At 46.3% G+C, this 24333-nt stretch overlaps 1 protein-coding gene across 1 annotated transcript in view; it reads right to left on the reverse strand.

Annotated features, from left to right (window-relative positions):
* Window positions 1–1705: 1705 nt before the first annotated feature.
* ARHGAP30 (Rho GTPase activating protein 30) overlaps window positions 1706–24333 on the reverse strand; it is a 44652-nt gene continuing 22024 nt past the window's right edge. Inside the window, exons 5-12 of the mRNA XM_083374377.1 lie at window positions 23324–23431; window positions 17861–17988; window positions 17005–17164; window positions 14199–14299; window positions 10697–10774; window positions 8936–9400; window positions 6595–6836; window positions 1706–5811 (exon numbers count right to left, since the gene is read on the reverse strand). Of these exons, the coding sequence (XP_083230503.1) occupies window positions 3553–5811; window positions 6595–6836; window positions 8936–9400; window positions 10697–10774; window positions 14199–14299; window positions 17005–17164; window positions 17861–17988; window positions 23324–23431 (3541 nt within the window). The 3' untranslated portion in view covers window positions 1706–3552. The remainder of the gene's footprint in view (window positions 5812–6594; window positions 6837–8935; window positions 9401–10696; window positions 10775–14198; window positions 14300–17004; window positions 17165–17860; window positions 17989–23323; window positions 23432–24333) is intronic.

Genomic DNA, 24333 nt, shown 5'->3' on the forward strand with positions numbered 1-24333 from the left:
ATTTTTACGTGCTTTCGAACTGCTAGGTTGGCAGAAGCTGGGACGAGTAACAGGCGCTCACTGTGTTACGCGGCACTCGGGATTTGACCCGCCAAACTGCCGACCTTCTGATCAACAAGCTCAGCCTCCTAACACACTGAGCCCTCATCTATATCCTTATGTATCTATGTATCCTTATCTATAAATCTATATATCTGTCCTTATCTATCCTTATCTTCTTCTTGTTAGTTGTGAAGTCGTGTCCGACCCATCGCGACCCCATGGACAACATTCCTCCAGGCCTTCATATCTTTTTGCCTTTGGGTACTGTCCATGAGGTTTTCATGGCAAAGATACTGGACTGGGTTGCCATTTCCTTCTCTAGTGGATCACGTTTTGTCAGAAATCTCTAATATGACCTGTCCGTCTTGGGTGGCCCTGCATGGCATAGCTCATAGCTTCATTGATTACGCAAACCCCTTTGCCACGACAAGGCAGTAATCCATGAGGGGGCATCTTTATCTATATATCTATCCTTATCTATATCCATATCTATCCTTATCTATCTATATATCTATCCTTATCTAATCTAATCTAATCTAATCTAATCTATCATTTGCAGAAGGGACTTGGCCTGGCCGCCTTTCCAGGGCTTAGATGGAGGGAGCCCCAGCTGGCTTTGTGTTATGACAAGACTCAAACTTGCAAATTCCTGGTTTCCTGCCCAATGCATTTAGCCACAACATGAGGACCCAGATTGTTGGGGGCAATAAGCTGACTTTGTAATAATGCCGCTTGGGTGTGTGTGAAAGCCCTAACAAGCAAGCATATATATAGAATGAAGGCTACTGCTAAGCTTGTAAGCCGCCCTGGGTCTTCGGAGAAGGGTGGGATATAAATGTAATAAAAATAAATAAAAATAAAAATAAAATAATAAACATTAAATTTGTTGTTGTTGTTAGCTGCGAAGTCGTGTTCGACCCATCACGACCCTGTGGACAACGTTCCATTAAATTACATTAATATTATCTCCCATATTATTAGATACACTACGGGCATTTATGTGTAAAAGTAGAGCTTAATTTCTTACTATTTTATATAAAAATGAACATGTAAACAAGCATTCCAATTATTGAAAAATGTTTTCAAAGGAAAAAACAAAAAGTTCAGTTGCCTTTTGGAAAAAAAGTACCTTTGGGCCAACCGTGACCTGGATGACTTGAGAATCTCCAAAGGCATTAATTTTACAATTTTAAAACTCTTAACTGGGTATGAAAACCTGAGAGGATCTGTTCATACTTTGTCTAAGCATACTGACTAACATTCTTGCTAGTATCCTTGCCATTAAAATAGCACAAAGGAACTGCTGTGTATTAATGTAAATACATAAGGGCAGTTATAAATGGTTAACTGTCATTGTAGTTCAAATCCTTAACTGTCTGTCTGTCTATGACTTTGCAAGCTTGTGTTTTAGGAGGGAATGTTTGCTTGTCAAGCGTCTGTTCGAGCCGCTTCTGTGTTGACTGAATAAACCAGGGGTAGCTATGCTGACTCAGGAATTCTGGGAGTTGAAGTCCATGAGTCATAAAAGAGCCGAGGTTGCTTACCCCTGGAATAAATGAACTGTTACTTTCACTCTCGTCTCTTCAGTGTCTCACCGATCACAGTATATAACAGGAACCTGTACTCAATATACATTAATTATGCTGTCAGATCCAATTACTTTCAGATCAGTCAGTAACTTTAATAATTAATAACTTGGAAAAAGAGCAATCAGACACCCAACTTTTTGCCAGCCAGCTCTCTTGCTTCATAACAAGATATTCTACCCTTTTAGATTACATTTCCACCCAAATAGGTGTCTTGATATGTACAATCCATACCCTTTTCTATTTTAAATGTAGTACATTGTATTCAAATAACCTGCTAATGCCACAGTTAAACCACAATGAATTGCATCTATAATACAACACTCTTTTAAGGCAGTGTTTGTAACCTTGGGAACTAAGATATATTGGACTTCAATTCCCAGAATTCTGGAAGTTGTCATTCAGGCATCTTAAAGCATGATGGCAGGGGAATTCTGGGAGTTGAAATCCACCCATCTCAAAGTTGCCAAGTTTGAAAAATAAGCTGTATTAAAACTAGGTGTGCTGAACATACCTAAGGGATGAGTTTATACTCCTTGGCTCATTGTGGTTCAGCTCTTGTCTTGCTCTATTTTGGGTATCGCATAATCCCACTGTACCATAAGACTGTTTACTTGGGCCCTTGTGTGATGAGGACACAGTCATTGCATTAACAAAAAAAGCCAGTTTAGTCCCCAGAACAGAAAACAGAGTAATAAATGCTGGCCCCTTCCAACATTTAGAAGGGATATTGTTTTCCTCAATCTGAGGCTATCTCAGAGGAGACGGGAGAGTTTTGGGCTACAGATACCTGCAGTTTGTGGAACGTTTGAGCTACTTTCTCAAGACACACAATTTTTTCCCCACAGTTGTTTTGTTTAGGAGCAGTATTTCTGATCCTTAACCTCTCTCCTCCCCTCAGTCCATCTTAATTTGAAATTATATACAGGTAGCCCTCATTTAAGAGATGGCATATGGGACCTGTAACTCAGCCATTCAGTATAATGGTCACTAGGTGAAACTTCAACTGATGTTAGCATTCTTCTGCTTTTCAGCACCACAAAGCAACTTAGAATCATAGACTCCGAGGGTTGGAAGGGACCTTGGAGGTCTTCTAGTCCAACCCTCTGCTCAAGCAGGAGACCCTATACCATCCTAGTTAAATGTCTTCCAGTCTCTTCTCGAAAACCTCCAGTGATGGAGCATCCACAACTTCTGGAGGCAAGCCATTCCACTGGTTGATTGCTCCCATTGTCAGGAAATTCCTCCTTAGCTCTAGGTTGGATCTGTCCTTGATAAATTTTTACCCATTACGTCTTGTGACTACAAAGAGTCCCTAAACAAGATAGTCTCTGTTGTGTATTAGGCTTTTTAGGAACACCTGAAGCTTTATATAAGAGTCACCACCAGGAGGTGTCGAACTGTAACAGTTTTGGCGGGAAACAGAGGTTCAATCCGATTGGTTGGCTGTGTACCTGGCCAGGTACTGGCCAGGTATATAAAGAGTGCAGGTAGCCCCTATTCCCCAGTACAGTCACTTCCACCTAATAAAGAGCTGTTATGTTGTACTCATCGTCTCGGCATCCTTCCTGCTCTCCAGAACCCACTACACAACAGTCTCTAAATGGGAACTATCTGTCTGGGCCCTTTATTAATGCTCTTTATAGATCAGGATTTGTCAATATTTTAATACCGGTAAAAAGATAAATTTGACCTTTGTATTCTAGTTTTCTTTGAGCCATTGTGATCACATTATTTCTGTTTGCCGAAGAGGAGACACCCTTTGGGCCCCAGGGCTTGAAGAAGGCTGGATTAGACAGATCTCAGCTTTGATTTTGAGCCAACATCCCTGGAAGTTCCAAGGTGTGTTGTGTCATGGCGGGAGCCCCCACCAAGGCAGGGTGGCCTGGGTTGGCCCCACAGGAGGACAGGTGGGGCTAACCAGTCACCTCTGCTCGTGGGACAATCCAAAGCAGGCTTCATCAGACACGGACAAGCGCCGTCCGATCTTGGATAAGCTGACTCTGTTCCTCAGAGGAAAGTCCTGAGAAAAAGAGGACTCTTCCTGACCCTGGGTGTGCAGACTTTCCGGGATGCCGTCAGGCAAGCCTGGAGGACAAAGCATATTTCCTGGAAGATGAGCTTCTGGAGGTTCAGCTGGGCTTATGCAACTCAGCGGCCTTTGAGGAGACCTCAGGACAGGCTTGTGGGCAGGAGCAGTCTTCTCCATTCGGGACCCTCCCTGCGAACCATCCACTTCACCATAGGAGTAGGTTTGCATTCTCCGCATGGGAGCCTGGGCCACGTGCCTCTCCTTGGCGAGGGCCACGGCCTCATCGAACGACATGCTTCCACTGTAGCGCCAGTTGCTCCAGCGCTGCTTCTGGGGAGTGGTCTCCAAGCCCTCCTTGGTGGGCCTCTCTGCTCCAGGCAGATATCCTTTCCCTTCGTCGTGTTGGCTGCTGTTCTGTTTCTCTAAACGTCCTGGTTGGAGGCCCTTCATGAGAGGAAGGCTGCCGCCTCCAACCTCCCCACTCTTGGTCCACGAAAAGCATTTGTCCCGTGAAGAAGGCGGTGGCTTTGGGGTGACGTCCTCCATGTTCTTACAGTCCTTGCTGAACTTCTCCAAGCTCACAGGCATGGAATTGCGTTGCTTTGGGAGGACGTCTGAATTGCTGCAACAACAATTCTCAGAAGAGCTGGGTGGGCCGCTAGGAGACGCTGGAAAATGTTCTGTCCTTTGGTCCCAGCTGGTCAAGTGGAAAGGCCTTTTCAGAGAGCTTTGGTTGAGTTCCTGCTTGTTCCCACTCTCACTGGTCTTAACTAGGACAGGGATGAGATGTTCCTTGCTGGGAATCACTGGCTTTAAGGAAGGTGGCAACTTGGCAAACTGGGGCTTCGGGGGCACCACTGGGAACGATTTCACTTGCTGAACTTGGGGAGTCGTAGATGCCAACTTCATCTGGACGCTTCCATCCAAGAGTTCGTGCTTTGGAGCATGTGAAGCTTCCACTGGCAATCCAGTCTGAGGTTTCTGCAGAAGACTTTCTAGGCCAGGTTTTGGAGGAGAGGCTGCGAGGGGGAAGTCTTCAGAGTCCATGCAACTGTCAGACAAAGATGCAGGAGAATAAGAAGAAGAGATATGCTCTGGATTTGGTGCTGGGAAGTTTATTTTCTCAGGATTATTATCCAGTAAAGAAGGAATCAAACTTTGAAGAAAGTTGAGTTCCTCCACAGATGAAGCAGCTTGTGCAGCATCTCCATGATGCATTTCTCCTGTCTCTTGAACCACAAGTGTGTCACCCAAGGGTTTGTTACATCTTCCAACCATCTCTGGAGGAACGTCTACTCTCATGCTGCAAGGAAGAGGTGAAGTCTGTTCACTTGTAGATGTGTTCTGAGGTTGCCACTTCTCTTCAGTACTTGATTTGATTGGTTGGTTTTCAGACTCTGGATCCCTAGGTGTTTGGAAGGTAACTTTGTCAGGAAGTCCAGTTTTTTCAACAAAGAGATCCACTCCGTTCCCAACATTTCTATCTTCTATCTGCAACAATGAAATCATGGGTTCTCCCTTATCATCCTCGCCATTTCCCCCGCCAGATTCTGAATCCAGAGTTTTTAGGTCAGCAACTTCTTCAGGACACCCAGTTTTATGGACAGAGAGACCAGCCACACTTCCAACATTTGCCTCTTCGATTTGCAACATTGAAAAAACGGGTGCTATCTCAGCTTGGTCAGTCAGGTGGCCTTCCACCTCACCGGTCTTGCTTCTGGAATCCAATTCCACTCCATGTGGCTTGGCTAATTTTGGATCCAGGCCCATGGTTACTACTAGGTCACAAGTTGAGAAGAGACCTTGCTGAGGTTCCAGGCCAGGTTCAGGTAAACGTGAGCTCTTTGGATCTTCAGCTAAGGTTTCTGAAGCCGTCCTGGAGGTCTGATCTTCCACGGTGAGTTTTGATGAGGGGATGTGAGGAGTTTGATGTCCCTCAGGTTGCTGACGATGTTCTGGTTTGCCTGCTAAGGGGCTGAGGTCATCAAAAGCGCTCAGGTAGATCTCCTCAGCATCTACCTCCTCAGAGGACTCTTCCTCAATGAATCCCATGGCGAGGTAGTACTGGTCGTCTTCTCCTTCTGAATGCTCATTCATGCATTCTTCAATGGACAGGTAATCCAGGTGTGGCATTGTATGATACATCTCCAGCTAAAGGGGGTGGAAGGAAGGAGAAAGCCTTAGAAACATGGCCTATAACTTAATTTCTGAAAAATTCATAGAGAAAGCACGTACGGATAACCTTCACACAGTTAATTTGAGAAAGAAAGAAAAATGACAGAACATCCATTTTTCACTTACACTTTCTCTTCATAAAAATCAACAAGAATAATATTTGCCATTTCAGGCACTAGGTGAAAGCGGTAGGCTAGAAAACGGGAGAGGGCGAGTTCTAGTTCTGCCTTAGGCAGCAAAGCCAGCTGGGTGATTTTGAGCCAATTGCCAAGAGGCTGTGAGTTCTAGTTCTGCCTTAGGCACAAAAGCCAGCTGGGTGACTTTGGGCCAATCACTAAGAGAAAATGAGTTGTTTTTTTTTAAATCCCATTTATATCCCGCCCTTCTCCGAAGACTCAGGGCAACATTGCCAAAGGCTGTGAGTTCTAGTCCTGCCTTAGGCATGAAAGCCAATTGGGTGACTGGGCCAATCACCGGGAGACTCTGAGTTCTAGTCCTGCCTTAGCCATGGAAGCCAACTGGGAGGCATTGGGACAGTTGGTTTTTCTCAGCCCAAGCCAACTCACAGGGTTGTTGTGGGAAAAACCGGAGGAGGAAAGCAACAAGAAGGAAAGCTACTACAAGGATACAGTGAGGAGATGGTGTCCAAAGCGTACTCTCTCGTCTGCATGATGCTTCCCCTCCTGTTGCTCAGAAAGGCCTTTTTCCCTCAGGCTGAGGAAAAGCGGTAAAAAAACACGGCCAAACCACGGCACTCACCTCCACCCCAGCTGCCATCATCTCATGCATAAACCCGCTTCCCAAATCATCTTCCGTGCTTGGTAAGCTCTCCAAGCCACGTGGCGGAACCTCCGGGCACTGCCTGGCCTCCGGCTGCAGCTGATCCTCTGCCAGCACAGTGTCGATCCAGGCGTCGGCGCCGTCCAGGAAAGAGAAGGAGTCCTCGACTTGCATAGACATCCGGCTATCTTCAGGGTCCATTTCGGCTTCAACGTTTGTTCCTAAAATGCATGCAGGCAAAAAAAAAACAGTCCAGATTTCACAGTAGGGACTAGGTCCTTACTGAGTACAAATAGAGGCAGTTCTCGACTTCGAACCACAATCAGACCCCAAATTTCTGCTGTTAAGTGAGACGTTTGTTAAGTGAGTTCTGTCTCATTTTACCATCTTTCTTGCCACGGCTGTTAAGTGAATCACTCCAGTAGTTAAGTTAGTAACCCCGGTTGTTAAGTGTATCTGGGTTCCCCGTTCACTTTGCTTGTCAGAACGTCGCAAAAGGGGAATCATGTGATTTTGGGACGCAGCAACAGTCATAAGTATGAGCCAGTTGCCAAGCGTCTGAATTTTGATCACATGATCATGGGGATGCCGCAAAGGTCGTGTGAAAAATGTTCATAAGTCACTTTTTTCAGTGCTATTGTAACTTTGAATGGTCACTAAGTGAATTATTATAAGCTGAGGACTACCTGTATTAGTTTGGCTTGAGTAACAAATTAAAATTAACATGTGCATGGGGGAGAAAATGAACCATAGCCAAGCAGGATTTTAAAATATAGAGCAGGAATGGCAAATTGCCGGCCCGCGAGCCAGATGCATCCTGACGAAACCTCGCCCTCCCCATTGCCGGCAATGGGGAAAAAGTCATGATACGTCACGTGACGTCGTGAGTTTGACATGCCTGATATAGAGTCGCCTGTTTCGAACTTGCAGGGCTGGGGATAAACCCCAGGTAGGCCCTGATTTACAGCCATTTGTTTAGTGGCCATTCAACGTTACCACGAAAACAGTGATTTACAACTGGTCCTTGCATTTATGACCATCTCAGCAATCCCTGGGTTATGTGATCAAAATTCAGGTACTCAGCAATGAGCATATATTTACAACAGCTGCAGCATCCTTCACGGGGGGGGGAGAGAAGAGTAATCACATGATCGCCATTTCTTGATCTGCTTAATGACCATGTTATTCACCTAGCAATGGCAGCAATTCATTAAAAACTGATCAGAAATTCTGGTTTGAATTGCGGGTGAGAACTACCAGGGAAAAATCAAAGTAAAGAATTTTCTATTGAGATAGTGAAATTGACTAGAAGGAATGTGCAATTGATTAGCTTAAAAGGTTACGTTGGCTTCCTATTTGAAGGAGGTGGAAATCACTGGGGCAACCCGCAAACACGCCATCATTGTCCCCAAAATGCTTTTTTCACGAGGCAAATGGACTTCCCTGTTTTTCTTTGAAGACGTTTTGCTTCTCATCCAAGAAGCTTCTTCAGCTCGGACTGGATGGTGTGGGAAGGGAAGGATTTACAGCTGGTCACTTGCAGTCTTTTGGAGAGCTGCTGAGGCCACTTGGAGGTTTATTTGTGTCCCCAAGGTCCTCAACCACTTTCTAAAAGCATGCAAATGACCAGCTGTCTGCAAGGAGTATAAATCCTTCCATTCCCCACCATCCAGTCGGAGCTGAAGAAGCTTCTGGGATGAGAAGCGAAACCTCTTCAAAAAAATAAATAAATAGGAAAATCCAGTTGCCTCCTGAAAAAAGCGCCTTTGGGATCAACCTTGACCTGCCTGATGGAGAATCTCCACAGACATTTAGCTAGACTGCATCATTGGTATCCAGTCCTCTTGAAATCATTAGTGCCTATCCTTGACAACTATTCTATTATTATCAGTCACAGTTACAATATAAACATTTAACGCTTTTTAAAAGGTTTTTTTAGTTTATAATATAAAATACAAAAATACAAAGGAAAATAGTAGGAAAAGTAGGGGAGGGAAAAGCGAAGGCGTTGGTTTCCTTTGGTGCAGTAAAATAAAATAATATCAAACCTCAGCTTTTTACTTTTACATAATAGCATAGAGCAGCCATTTCTATAACAACAAAGCTATCTAGTTGTTGTTGTTGTTAGTTGCGAAGTCGTCTCTGACCCATCGCGATCCCATGGACAACATTCCTCCAGGCCTATCTAGTTGGTAAAACCCAAAAATCAAAATTTCGTGTTTTTTTCACCTCAAGCAAAAAGTCCAGAAGTGATTTCCAAGTAGAAAGAAAAGTAATTGTGTTTTTTTTTCTTTGTTCAAATACAAACGTTAACGCTGACCTTCGTCTACTTCCTCATTGGCAGTGAGGGCGGGCATCCGTGTCTCCTTGTCTTCTGTCCCCTTGGGAAAGTATTCTCCGTTGGAAGAAAGGGCCTCCGGAGTCTCCTCGGTGCACTGGCTCAGCGCTGGACACTCCAGACCTCTGGTCAGCCGGGACAAAGTGAGGTTGGAGGTGATGTGGAATGGGACGGTGACCGAGAAGGGTCCCGAGATATGGACCCCGGCACACTTCTCAGCCCGGTTCTTCGAGCTCTTGGGCGAACGTCCTTGAGAGGACCCTCCGACAAGACTGGACCTGCTGCTTTGGGGAGTGGTGGGTTCTGACTTGGTGGCTTCCTCCTGTGTGTCTTCAGATTTACTCTTGGCAGACATGTACCCAGATTCAGAGAAGCTGCTGTTGAGTGAAACTGGACCATCAAAGCACTCGTGGTTTGGAGATATTCCTGACCTCAGGTGAGCATCGTCTGCATGCAGAAGAAAGGGACTGGTCAGAGAGAGTTGTGGAGCAATGCCCAGGTATCCAGAATAAAAATAAAACAGAACAGAATAGGATAGGATAGGAATAGCACAAAACAGAACAGATAGGAGAGAACATAACAGAACACAATAGGAATAGCATAGAACAACAGAACAGAATAAAATAGAACAGAACAGATAGGAGAGAACAGAACAGAACACAATAGGAATAGCATAGAACAGAACAGAACAGAATAAAATAGAACAGAACAGAGTACAATAGAACAGAACAGAATAAAAATAGAACAGAACAGAATATAATAGGAATAGCATAGAACAGAACAGAATAAATTAGAACAGAACAGAATAAAAATAGAACAAAATAGGAATAGGACAGAACAGAACAGAACAAAAATAGAACAGAACAGAATACAATAGGAATAGCATAGAACAGAACAGAATAAAATAGAACATAATAGAAATAGGACAGAACAGAACAAAATATAACAGAACAGAATACAATAGAAGTAGCATAGAACAGAACAGAATAAAATAGAACATAATAGAAATAGGACAGAACAGAACAAAAATAGAACAGAATAGAATAGAATAGAATAGAATAGAATAGAATAGAATAGAATAGAATAGAATAGAATAGAATAGAATAGAATAGAATAGAATAGAAATAGCATAGAACAGAATAAAATAGAACATAATAGGAATAGGACAGAACAGAACAGAACAAAAATAGAACAGAACAGAATTCAAAAGGAATAGCATAGAACAGAACAGAATAAAATAGAACATAATAGGAATAGGACAGAACAGAACAGAACAAAAATAGAATAGAACAGAATACAAAAGGAATAGCATAGAACAGAACAGAATAAAGTAGAACATTATAGGAATAGGACAGAACAGATCAGAACAAAATATAATAGAGGCCTTTTCTTCTTTCCCCCTTTATCTATAGCTCTTTTTCTCCTTTCTTTCCCTTCCCCACTTTCCTACTATCTTTACTTTCATTTGGATTACTTATTTTGTTGGCCACCTGCCTCGTTATCAAGCTACTTTGGGTTGCTTCCACTACCATAAATAACAAATTATGAACATCCTAATAAAATTATTATAAAACAAGCGGCCAGACCTGGGAGGAATCACCAGGGAACAGAGAAGTGGAGGAAGCAGGCATTTCGTCGCCATTCCTACCATCCCACGGAGGTTCCTAACAGTTTAGCCATAGTTAGCATCAGATTTATAATCTATTGCTTTTTTAAAAAAATTTTGCAGATTTCTCAACCTACCGTCACCGACCGACGGCAGACAGCTGAGGGAGTCCATGCTTTTGGCTGGACGCAGCCGTAGCTTACCCAGTTTGTCCTCTGGAACAGAAAAGGCAGGATTGGGCTGTGTTAGCAAGAATTCCTTCAACCTCAAATGTTTTCTGAGAGGAAGGCAGATGTTGGTTTCTTACAAAAGGCCACTGGCTCCCTGGGAAAATTCAGGTAGCCCTCACCTTATGGCCAGTCACTTAGAGAACATTCAAAGTGGCGATGGGAATTGATTTGAACCAGCCAGACATAAGAACTGCCTGCAGATTTGAACTTTAGTAACCTGAAAACTGACGATAATGTGGGAAACACACCTCCCAAGTATGCAATTGGGCCTCCACAACATCACGCCAAGACTATCGTGGGATGATATGAAATGTTACATGGTACACATCAAGCTAGTGAGCATGCTTACTAGATTACAGATGTGTCAAATTATGCTAAGCAGGGAAAGAAACTCATTCCAAATCCAATATGTTTGTTATTCTGTTGGAAGGGGCATTGAAGGTCATCTAGTCCAACCCCCTGCTCAGGCAGGAAACCCTATACCATTTCGGACAAATGGTTGTCCAGTCTCTTCTTAAAAACTTCCAGTGTTGGAGCATTCACCATTTCTGGAGGCAGGTTGTTCCACTGGTTAATTGTTCTGACTGTCAGGAAGTTTCTCCTTAGTTCTAGGTTGCTTCTCTCCTTGACTAGTTTCCATCCATTGCTTCTCGTCCTGCCTTCGGGCGCTTTGGAGAACAGCTTGACTCCCTCTTCTTTGGGGCCACCCCTGAGATACTGGAAGGCTGCTGTCATGTCCCCCCTCGTCCTTCTCTTCATTAAACTAGACATACCCAATTCCAGCAACCGTTTCTTTGTATGTTTTAGCCTCCAGTCCTCTGATCATCTTTGTCGCTCCTCTCTGCACCTTTTTCCAGAGTCTCAGCATCTTTTTTATATCTTTTCATTTTTGTCTATTAAAGTGCGTATAGTCAAGGCTGTGGTCTTTCCAATAGCAATGTATGGCTGTGAAAGTTGGGCCATAAGAAAGGCCGAGCGCCAAAGAATTGAGGCCTTTGAACTACGGTGCTGGAGAAGACTCCTGCGAGTCCCTTGGACTGCAAGGCGATCAAACCGGTCAGTCCTAGAGGAGATCAAACCTGACTGCTCTTTAGAAGGCCAGATCCTGAAGCTAAAACTCAGATCCTTTGGCCACCTAATGAGAAGGAAGGACTCACTGGAGAAGAGCCTCATGCTGGGAAAGGTTGAGGGCAAGAGAAGAAGGGAATGACAGAGAATGAGGTGGCTGGATGGAGTCACTGAAGCAGTAGGTGTGATCTTAAATGGACTCCAGAAGATGGTGGAGGACAGGAAGGCCTGGAGGAATGTTGTCCATGGGTCGGACAGGACTTCACAACTAACAACAACAACAAAAGGGTTTCCCAACCTTTCTAAGGGGCCCTTATTGTATCTTGTATCCATGGAGGTCTCTTTTTACTAATGCATAAATAAAGATCTAATTTCATGTAGTGGGTTAAGCCAATAGGCAAAGAGCGACACAGCATCAAAGGATCTCTTTATTGTCTCCAGAAAACAACTGCCCAGCTACAGGTAATGGCCAGTACTCATACACATAAGCCCTCAGGTATTCCTCCAATTACCTGCCTGAATTCTCCGGCCCCAAATACGAATGTTCCGGTCGAAAATGTTGGGACTGACCATTAAGCTAGCTAGCTAGTCCCTGAGGGCTAGCCTCGGCTTGGCAGGAAATGCCTATTTAGAGTCTCCACAACAGGCGAGGGTGAATGGCTTGCATCATTACATTCCAGTACATAACATCTACCGTTCCGGATCAGATCCTAGTTTGGGCAAAGGCCCAGCTGGCTAAGAATCTTGCCCATCTTTATGGCTATCACTAGATCTTGGCTTGGGCAGTGAAGAGAAGAAGACCATGGGAAGCCAGAAAGACACACTTGGGGGGAGACTACAATGCCAAGCCGAATCCCCTTCTCCTTGCTTTATCTCCCTTCTCCACAGTTCCCCACACAACATGGATTTTTTTAAAATATCAACAGGGACTTTGTAGTATTGTTGCACTTGCTAACTAACATCGTTATGTTGTATTTTGACTTATTAAAGTAAAAAAAAGCCCCTGCTTTCATCAGACCTCATTGAAATGGACACCCAGGTAACAGGTTTAACTCCATGTAACTTTATATAAAGGTAAAGGTAAAGGGACGCGGTGGCTCAGTGGGTTAGGACGCTGAGCTTGTCGATCAGAAGGTCGGCAGTTTGGCGGGTCGAATCCTGAGTGCCGCGTAGCAGAGTGAGCGCCTGTTACGCGTCCCAGCTTCTGCCAACCTAGCAGTTCGAAAGCACGTAAAAAGGCAAGTAGAAAAATAGGGACCACTCCGGTGGGAAGGTAACAGCGTTCCATGCACCGTTGGCGTATATATATATATATACAGTCATGGCCGAGTATTTCTCACAGAAAGGTATTGCAGGAACACATGTTTTGCTATACACAGGTTTATTCCCTTTGTGTGTATTGGAACACAACAAAAAAAAGGGAGGAAAAATGCAACTTTACTCCTCCTGGTCAGCTCTGTCTGCTTTAAAGGCACACATAAATCACTATAATCCGCAGATGTGGATGCAGCGTCTGGCTTCGCTCCTACGCGGAGCAAAGGCATCGTGGACTCGGAGAAAGCCTCGGACTCCATGGGAGCTCTCACCCTCCGACCCCCAGATAATTCTGGGAGGTCTTGGGGAGCTCTACCACTATCCGAGAAAGCTCACCTCCCCCTCTTCTCCCAAAGGGGAAGTTTACGAGCCGCGGAACAGCTGATTGTCACTGTCTCCGCGGCTCCAACGAAGCCTCAGGGCGGGCGGCCAGGAGATAGCCGCCATTCGGCGCGGCGTAACCACCTAGAAGCCATATTTTGACCCTCACCCTGGAGCAGTAGCAGGAGGGGGAAATGTGCTTATGTCACAAGGGCAAACTCAATTCTGAGCCCCAGTTTCCATGAGAGTGGCCTTTCTCAAGCCCCATCCTTGGAAAGGTTTTTTTTTAATCCCATTTATATCCCGCCCTTCTCCGAAGACTCAGGGCGGCTTACAATTTAAGCACAAAGCAATGTGCTTAGCAGTAGCCTTCATTCTATGTATATGCCTGCTTATTAGGACTTTCACACACACCCAAGCGGCATTATTACAAAGTCAGCTTAATTGCCCCCAACAATCTGGGTCCTCATTTTACCTACCTGGGAAGGATGGGAGGCTGAGTCAACCTTGAGCCTGGTGGGACTCGAACCTGCACTAATTGCAGGCAGCTGGGGTTACTTAAGGAGGCATTAGCCCACTGCTCCACCAAGGAAAGGTGGGGGCAAAGACACATTGGGGAAGGGCGAACTCTCTGCACGTGTGCTTGGCACAGATTGCTATGCTCCACGCGTGGGTTTCGTGTTGGTGTGGACCAGATGTCTCTTACCTTTGTCTTCTAGCTTATTCAACTTGCGTTTGGAGTCGTGGCTGGATCGTCCCAGGTTGAAGATAGACTTCCATTTTTTGGCCTTGAGGGACCCTTTTCTTCTGCAAAGAGGAGGGATTCAGGTTACAAAGTATTCTGGGGGGAAGCTGTGCATTTAGGGGACCCCCTCTCCCCAAGAGATGAATGTCAATGCTGCAAACAATATGCCTGCAATTTGTTTGATTTGTCTCATTCATCAGAACCATGACAATGAAGCTGGTGAGGCTAGAACCAAAGAGTCCCATGTCAACATAGAACATAGAATCATAGAGCTGGAAGGGTCATTGGGATTCTTCTAGTCCAAACTCCTGCCCATGGCAGGAGATCCTATATCCGTGGTGGCGAACCTATGGCACAGGTGCCACAGGTGGCACGCAGAGCCCTCTCTGTGGATACGCACGCCGTCACCCCAGTCCTAGGCCTTCAGCTGGGTTTTATAAAATCTTTCCGCTTTAGGCTTCTGCCGCCATATGCAAAAAAAAAGGTTCAATCAATCAATCAATTTCAAATTCTTGCGGGGAAAAAAAGTTCTTGCAAAGTTGGAACTGATTGATTGAACTTTTTAGTCCCACCCAGTCCGCCATTACCACCGCAGCCACGCCCACCCAGTGGGCTACGCCCATCCGGCACCCGATGATACATAAGTGGGTTTTGGGTTGCAGTCTGGGCACTCGGTCTCTCAAAAGTTCACCATCACTGCCCTATACCATTCCAGACTTTCTTTGGGCTTAATGGAATGAATACAGACAATCATAAAGTTCAATAGCAATAACTGAACGGAATAATAGAGTTGGAAGGAACACAGAAGGTCCTCCAGTCCAACACACACACACCTCATCCAAGCAGGAGACCACATCGACAACGAGGTGGTGTCCCCCAAGGCCCTCAAAGAATGCTGAAGTATCTCTTGGATTGGAGAGAAGAACTTAGACTTTAAGTCTTGGAGCTTCAGTTCGGAATGGAATGGAATAGCTTTATTGGCCAGATGTGATTAGATCAAGATGAAGGGACTTGATTTCTGCATCCTACAGTAGGAAAAAATTATCTCTGTGCACAAATGTCATTTTTGTATACAATAAAGAGGCAGATGTGGCTGAGTTGACTCTGAGAGTCTTCTGCTGAGTAAGATAATTCCTGAAGAAGGGTTTAAGTATTTGGAGATTTACAACTTAGCTAGTACACCTTTCCATTCCTGGTTATGCTATGAATGCTTGGGCCACCCAACAGATTTTGACAGCCCTTAAAAACACGGACGACAGATTACATGCCAGATCAAAATTGGGAAAGCAGAATGTCGAGATTGTACATAGGCGGCAAATAAATTTAACAAAAATTAAAATAAACAAACTGCTCTCTGGCTATTTGCCTCCGATGCAAAACAAGCTTTGAGAAATAGTGGATTAGAAACTGCTAAGATTGGAAATGAAATCACTTAAGAATCTGCCGGGGAAGATTAGATGCCTTAGTGGGCAGCAGGAAATCAGGGGGTGTGGTGTCAACTGTTAGCTGGCTGAGGGCAAGGAAGGAAGTGGTGAAACGAAGAGCTGTTGGGTGCAGCCACAGCAGAAGCTCTGGCAGAGAAACACCAAAAGATCCCACCATACTGGAGTCGACTGGGTGGCCTTTTGCTAGAAATGAGCCAGGAGCCTGGTGCTGATCAAGGCTGGAGCAGTTAACAGTTAAATGGACAATGGAATTGGCTGATGGGCTGATGGTCAGTCACATGCCAGTACAAGAGGGAGAACCTCATCCTAAATATGGTGGGTGAAGGTGGTGAAGGCTGCTCCTCCTAGGAGAGGAAATGGATCAACCTGTGGGATCCATCCCTTGTGAGCAAGACCAGACCGGTCTTCCAAGTCTCCTCTTGATGTTCAGGACCATCATTCAGAAGAGCCCATGGTCTGGAGAAGCTGTTCTCCTCTTGGAGGGAATAGGAGAAGAGATGTCCACTGTCAGAATCCATTTATATCCCATTCATAAACGTATGAGCCTTGGTGGAGCAGAGGGCTAATGCCTCCTTAAGTAACACCAGCTGCCTGCAATTAGTGCAGGTTCGCATCCCACCAGGCTCAAGGTTGACTCAGCCTTCCATCCTTCCGAGGTAGGTAAAATGAGGACCCAGATTGTTGGGGACAATTAAGCTGACTTTGTAATAATGCCACTTGGGGGTGTGTGTGAAAGCCCTAATAAGCAGGCAATACATAGAATGAAGGCTACTGCTAAGCTTGTAAGCCGCCCTGAGTCTTCGGAGAAGGGCGGGATATAAATGTAATAAAAATAAAAAATAAATAAAATAAATAAATAAAAGTATGTCTAAAATATTATACCCCTCCCTGGATTCTGCCATTTTCCCGAGGGGAGAAGAGAAGATGTTTATTCAGCCTGCCTGTAGGCTGTCTTCAAAGACCAGGGAAAACCTTTTGAACTGAGGACAACAAAGGGAGGGAAGGGAGAAGGAGATCTGGTTTGTATCTCCATTTGAAGGAAGGAGGCAATAGTCATAAAGGCACGGGAAGATCCCTCTTTTCCACCAAAGGGTTTGACACCTAAGTTTAATTGATGTGGGTCTGACCAAATGGGTTTGAGGGGAGGGGGTTGAACCGGGAACTCTTTATAAAGTATCAAAGTGTAACACAATGCCAGATCCTGTCTTGTATTTCCACAACCGATCATGTCCTAGTAAAACCTCCTCTTGGACAAGACCTGGCTCCAAGAGTTCTTTATTTTCCTAAAATGTGGATTGGGGTGGGTCCTGACATCCACTTACTTGCTTTCACTGAGTTCAATGATGGTGTGATAAGGTCTCATCTGGGGGGGTCCATCCCCTTGATTCAGCATGGTGGGCACATTGTAGGGAGTACAGTACTCAGGAAGGACCACCGGGGACATACCAAGCAAGGACCTCCTGATGGATTCACGGGTGCCACCTAGGAACCATGATACATTTATACAGAACAACAGAACAACGCAGTTGGAAATGACCTTGGAAGTCTTCTACCCCAAACCCTGTTTAAGCTGGAGACCCCGTATCATTCTGCCCCAATGGTTATCCAATCTCTTCTTGAAAACCTCCAGCGATGGAGCACCCATGACTTCTGGAGGGAAGCCGTTCTACTGATTAATTGCTCCAAAAGTCATGAAATTTCTCCTTAGTTCTAGGTTGCTTCTCTCCTTGATTAGTTTCCATCCGTTGCTTCTTGTCCTGCCTTCGGGTGCTTTGGGGAATAGCTTGACCTCCTCTTCTCTTTGGCAGCCCCTCAAATATGGGAAGACCCCTATCATGTTCCCCCCAATCCAGACACACCTAGCTCCCTCAACTGTTCATCGTACGATTTAGCCTCCAGATCTTTTTGTTGCTCTTCTCTGCACACTTTCTAGAGTCTCAACATTATTGTGGCGGGGTGGGGATTGGGGTGGCCAAAACTGGATGCCATCAATATTCCGAGTGTGGCCTTACCAAGGCCTTATAAAGTGGTAGTAACGCTTCGCTGATCTTAATACTATCCTTCTGTTGATGCAGCTTAGGATTGTTTGGGCTTTTCTGGTTGCTGCAATCAACTTTTTTTAAAAAAAACTTTTTCCTGATATTGCAAAAAACCAAAGAAACGAGTTGAAGGACTTACCACATAGAGGAGCACCTCCAAATATCTGTTCCACGTGGGTCAAGATGAACTCCACCACAATGGACTGGATACGGACCTCCATGAAGGCTGCGGTGCCGTTGAAACCACAGACTTCAATGTCCTTGGACCTGCGGAGGATGAGAGAGGAACTGGAGGCCTCAGGAGAGGTAGATCTACTCATAGGAACAAAGCAAACTCTTCTTTTGTTCCGATTAACTTCACCTTCACCAAGGTTTAGCTACAGGGAGTCCCTTGACTTATGGCCATGAGTTTTATGACCTCCAAAGTTACAACGGTGCTGAAAAAGCGACTTACAACTGCTTCCTGCAGTTATGACTGCTGCATAAAGTCCAACGGTCATAAAATTGGACAATATTCACTCAATGACCCTATCACTTAGCAACGGCTATTCCAGTCCCAATTGTGAGTCCTAAGCCAAGGACTACCTGAAGATCACATTTTCTGGTAAAATCAGATTATCGGGGAAGGAGGAGAGACAGATTTCCGCTTCTCTTATTCAGTGATAAATTGGAAAAGATTTTTTAAATCTGCTTCAAACCCACCAAAATCAAGAATTTTGGTTCCAACTGGGATGGTCGCCAATGAAATATTGGACTCAAATAAATAAGCAGAGCAGGAAAACATGTGTGACTGCAGTGCTAGGTCACACCCAAGAACCAAAAGGTGTAGTTCTTTCCGAGTTGCTTCTTCATTGTTGTTCGCCTACAGACAGAATCTTGCCATAGTAAACAAACGACAGGTAAGTACCACCACAATTCAGACCAGAATATCCATTGCTAAGCAAAGGGGTTGGCTAAGTGACTCCTCTGATTTCATGACCGTTTCTGCCACAGCTCTTAAATGAATCCCTGCAGTTGTTATGTGAATCACACAGTCGTTAAGCGAATCTGGCTCCCCCACCCCCATTGCCTTTGCTGGCTGGGAAGGTTGTGAGATCACTTGAACCCAGAATGCTGCAACCCTCATAAACACGCGCTGGTTACCAAGTGCTCAACATTTTGATCACGTGGCTGTTGGGTTGCTGTGGTGGTTGTAAATACGAGGACCGGGTTGTTAGTTGCTTTTTTGGTGATGTTGCCATTTTGAATGTGTAAGAACCCACCTCAGCCTACAGCTTAAGAAAGTAGAACTCTTGGAGACACATTTTTCCAAGCAGGAACTTTTACTAAGAAATAGGAGATAGCAGGCATAATAGACAGGATCTGAGGAATTCCCTCACAGATTGGTATTTTTAAAGCGTCCCCAAGCAAACCCCACCCCACAGTTCATTCGGTCAGTTCCAGAGCAGCCAGTCTCCAGGTGGTAAGCCCATCATGGGAGAGGAGAGATAAAAGTCCGTTTGCAGCACAATCATTTCCACCACTCCTCACACTTCATTTGGAGAAATAAACCAGATCCCGGAGGTTTGTATTTCTCCCCTCCCCACCCCTTTCCTAGCTGCCCATAAGATAAGAGGGAATGCCTAGTAAGAAAGCAATTGGTTATATTGTGATGGAGAGCAGGCAGGCGGAATAAACAAAAGGTTACATTTAGTGGAGGAAGTGAAAGCCATAAAGCCCCATGCCTGTTTCTTCTCCCCCTTGGGAATATGGCAGAATCCAGGGGAAGATGAGATTTGGGTTTAGCTCAGAGGAGATAGTTAGAAATGAAATATAAATGGATTCTGACAGAATGGTTGCTAAACAAATGGTTGTAAGTTGAGGACCATCTGTCTCTGCATAACTACTGTCAGAACCCACCAGGCTGGAAACAAGAAATTGAGAGGTTGCTTCACCTCAGCGAGGACGAGGACGAGAGACCGGCCCATTCCAGCCGGTTCCTGGAGCAAGCAACTGACATGCTGAGAGTTGCCTTTGACTCCCTCAGAGAAGAGAAGGCTGTCCCGTGTTGGGGCTGCAAATCCAGGCCCGGCTGAAGGAGAAGGCAATGCGGAAACCGAGACGGCGAACCCAGGTACAGTGGGGAACCGCAAAAATTGTGCATTCTCCCTAGCTCACCTCTTGAGCTATATGGAAGAGTAGGGCTGAGACATCCCCAGCCACCACGGGCGGGCGAGGATCGTGACCGTGGCACTAGAGGGGGCGGCGGCCGAGTGGATGGTGACCCTGCATGATGCAGATGCTCCGGAACTGTGGCATTTCAACCACTTCATGGCAGCCCTGAGGAGGAGATTCGAAGACCCCCTTGGCTGATCGGAAGGCCAGAGGACGCATAAAAACTGTGAGGCACGGCTGTCGCCCCATAGCAGAATACATGGAGGAATTCCAAGCTCTAGCCAGCCAGCTCAGCTGACCAGAAGAAGTCCTTGTGGGTCACTTTAAAGACAGACTGAATGATGACTTGTATTATTTATTTTTATTTTATTTTATTTTAATTCCATTTATATCCCGCCCTTCTCCGAAGACTCAGGGCGGCTTACAAGCTTAGCAGTAGCCTTCATTCTATGTATATGCCTGCTTATTAGGGCTTTCACACACACACCCCAAGCGGCATTATTACAAAGTCAGCTTAATTGCCCCCAACAATCTGGGTCCTCATTTTACCTACCTCGGAAGGATGGAAGGCTGAGTCAACCTTGAGCCTGGTGGGATGCGAACCTGCACTAATTGCAGGCAGCTGGTGTTACTTAAGGAGGCATTAACCCGGGGGGCGGGGATCCTGATCGGCTCCAGGACTGGTACATCTTAGCCGAAGAAGCTGAGATCGATCTGGCCCGGAGACAATGACGCCTGGGAAGGTCCTGGGGATGATCTACGGCGGAGGGAGCCTGGGAGCCACCAAAGCAAAGCCCCACCACCCTGAGACCATCAGGCTGCTTCAAATGCGGGAAGGAGGGACATTGCATAGCTGAGTGTTGCTCAAAGACCCCAGTGCTGAAGGAAGCCCGGGAACACCCCCCCCCCGAAGCCGAGAGAAACGGCCATGAAAAGTGTGGAGGTTGTCGAGGTCCTAACCCCATCGAAGTATGCAGGAGGAACTCCAACCCGGACCGGAGAGCCCCCAGAATCCTTAGAAGACATCTCGAACCCCTGGTAAGTGGACCCATCGCGCCCCTCACCAGAACCGTAGAACCGTTTAGCCCAGGGATGCCGGAAAAGGTCACATCCAAAGCCCGGATAGACTATGGCTGCACTCGCTGTCTCCTAGGCCCAACCCTGATGGGGGACTTAGGATTCCCGGTGAGGAGGCAGAAGAAGCCGATTTCGTTCAGTCAGTTAGATGGGTCCATTGCAGAGGAAATCCCAGCCACCCTCACCACGCGGCCCATCCTGCTTACCATAGGGAACCACGTAGAGACTCTAACGTTTGTGGTGACCCCTGGAATGGAGTGCCACTTATACTAGGCATGGCGTGGCTAATGAAATGGAACCCGAGAGTGAACTGGAGGACTGGAGAACTAAGGTTCCCGAAAGGGAACATCGACGCAAAGAAAGCAGCTCAGATTAGAGGGGTGGGAGGGCAAATGCCCGGAAAACGCAGCAGCGGTCAGCGATGGGGAATTGGAAGGCACACCAGAAAAATATCGGGATCTAGCTGAACTTTTCAGCGAAGAGAGATCTGACGAATTACCTCCCCACTGGCTCACAGACCATGCTATTGAAATCTTGCCGGTGGTGAAACTATGCAAACCAAAACTGTATTCCATGACCCCTCGGGAGTTGGAGGAATGACAAAAATTCATAGAAAAGAATTTGTCGAGAGGGTTTATCCAACCAGCGAAACCAAAAACTGCAGCCCCCGTGCTATTTCGTGAAAAGAAAGATGGGTCCATAAACGTCATGTTAGAGCTCCAAAACGTCTTAGTAAATTCCATGCCAATTATCTTGACAAACCAGACTAACCCATATATCTATTTCCCCTTTTGTTTCCTCTACAGCGGATCTCTCTTTCTTTTAAGGGGGGGCGGCATGTCAGAACCCACATATTGGAAGGAGGGCTTTCTCTACTGTTAAATCCTTTCTTCTTCTTTCCTGCGGGTTCTGTCATTCTCCTGGGGAGGGAGGGAAGGGGGGAACCTGTTGGGGAATTGCAATGTATTCTCTTCCTTTCATTTAGCCACTACAACGTATCCTCTCCGCTTCCTCTATCTGCTTGCTTTTTGAACTGTTTCCCCTTGATGCCAGCCTGGGGTGAGAAAGGAATGTGCCTCCAGCCATCTGGCTTATCTCTCGCTGTGGAAGGGAATGTGCGAAGACCCAACAACATTTTCACAGCCTTGGGAATGCCGTCTTATACACCCCCGTTCCCACAGCGGATTCAACACCTGGGGATTGGCCCGTTTGAATTGACCGGATGAACTGTTGGGGTGGGGTGTTTGCTTCTTGCTCTTTTAACCTATTGATTCATGCGGGAACCCCTCAGATCCTGCCTTCTATGCCTGCTGTCAACTTCTCCTAATAAAAGATCCTTTTGGGATGGAGCCGTTCCAAGAGTCCTGCTTTCTAGGGAAGAGGCTTTGAAGCGGGTCCTTACATTTTACAGGGAGTCCTCAACTTACAGCCACAACTGAACCCCAAATTTCTGTTGCTAAGTGAGACAGTGGCTAAGTCAATTTTGCCTCGTTTTATGGCTGTTCTTGCCACAGTTGTTAAGCGAAGTTAGTAACCCGGTTGTGAAGTGAATCTGGCTTCCCCATTGACTTTGCTTGTCAGGTCGCAAAAGGGGATCACAGGACCTCTGGGGGCACGGCAACCGTCGTAAGTACATGCCAGTTTTCATGCCTCCAAATTTTGATCAGGTGACCCTTGGGATGCTGCAAAGGTTTTTAAGTGTGGAAAATAGTCATAACTCTCTTTTTTCAGTGCTGTTGTAACTTTGAACAGTCCCTAAATGAACTGCCGTAAGTTGAGAGCTACCTATATAGATAAGCTCTGTGAACTGAGGGTTTCCACCCTAGAGACCAATTTCTTGCGTGTCTAATCACACATGGCCAAATAAAGTATTCTAATTCTACTTCTACTTCTAACCATTCTACTTCTAATAATTCTAATTCAAATAATTCTAACTCTAATATTTTTAATTCTGGTCCCGATTAAGATTCTGATTGCTAGGGAGGGTCGGCTTTTGCTTCCTTCCTGCCTACAGACCCTCCCGGCTCTGGCCCCTCTTTGGCCTGCGTGAAGCAGCCCCTCCCTGCTGGGACTCCAGACTACATTCCACCACAGCTACTGGCTCCAGGACCTCCAGAACCAGGGTGGGCCTCCACGTGCTGGTTCTCCTTCCTATCCTAAGCAGCAGTTTTGACTTGGAAAACCACCATCACTCTACTGGCTCCCACCCTGTTTGGATCCCACCCTCTTCACCTGGGGATGCGCCTCGCTCTTGAGAACGCGGCTGCTTCCCCCCTTGCGGTGTTTTGCCTCTGGCTCTTCCCCCCCCCACCCAAAGGGCCTTACTTGGGTCTGGCTTGGAAGCCCCCCGCCCCATGGCGCACTCTCTCACCTGAGCAGGTTGGGGGCCCAGACTATAGCCAGGTTCCGCACGTGCATGTTGGTCTGGGAACTGAAAGACGCCATGCGAACGAGGTGCTTCATCAGGAATTCAAGGGTTCTGGCAGCAGATTGGGTTGGGGAGCAGAGAAGGAGAGAGGAGAGGAAATAAAAGGAGGCGACAGGAGGATCAGCTGCTCCTCGTGTCTTGAATTGTCATTTAGACTCACTTTCTTTCAGAGAGAAAAGTATCTTTCTGTTAGTTTCTTAAAATTACAGGACCTATTTCTCTTTCTCCTCCTCCCCCTCCCCTCCTCCAGGTCCCCCTTCCCTCCTCCTCTCCTCCCCTCCTCCTCCTCCTCCTCTTCCTCCTCCTCTTAACCTCCTCCTTCTCCCCCTCCCTTACTCTTCCCCCCTCCTCCTCCTCTTACCCTCCTCTCCCCTTCCTCTTCTCCTCCTCCCTTACTCTTCCCCCCTCCTCTTCCTCCTCCTCTTACCCTCCTCCTCTCCTCCCCTCCTCCTCCTCCTCCTCTTCCTCCTCCTCTTGCACTCCTCCTCCTCTCCTTCTCCTCCTCCTCCTCTTCTTCCTCCTACTCTTAACCTCCTCCTCCCCCTCCCTTACTCTTCCCCCCTCCTCTTCCTCCTCCTCTTACCCTCCTCCTCTCCTCCCCTCCTCCTCCTCCTCCTCTTCCTCCTCCTCTTGCACTCCTCCTCCTCTCCTTCTCCTCCTCCTCCTCTTCTTCCTCCTACTCTTAACCTCCTCCTCCCCCTCCCTTACTCTTCCCCCCTCCTCTTCCTCCTCCTCTTACCCTCCTCTCCCCTTCCTCTTCTCCTCCTCCCTTCTCCTCTTCCTCCTCTTACCTTCCTCCTCCCATTTGTCTTCTCCTGCTCCTTCTCTCCTCCCATTCTCCTCCTCCTCTTCCTCCTCCTCCTCTCCTCCCCTTCTCCTCTTCCTCCCTCCTCCTCTTCCCCTCCTCCTCTTACCTTCCTCCTCCTCCTCTTTGCCTTCTCCTACTCCTTCTC

Source organism: Vipera ursinii (genome assembly GCF_947247035.1).
Source record: "Vipera ursinii genome assembly, chromosome: 15".
Taxonomy (NCBI): Eukaryota; Metazoa; Chordata; class Lepidosauria; order Squamata; family Viperidae; genus Vipera; species Vipera ursinii.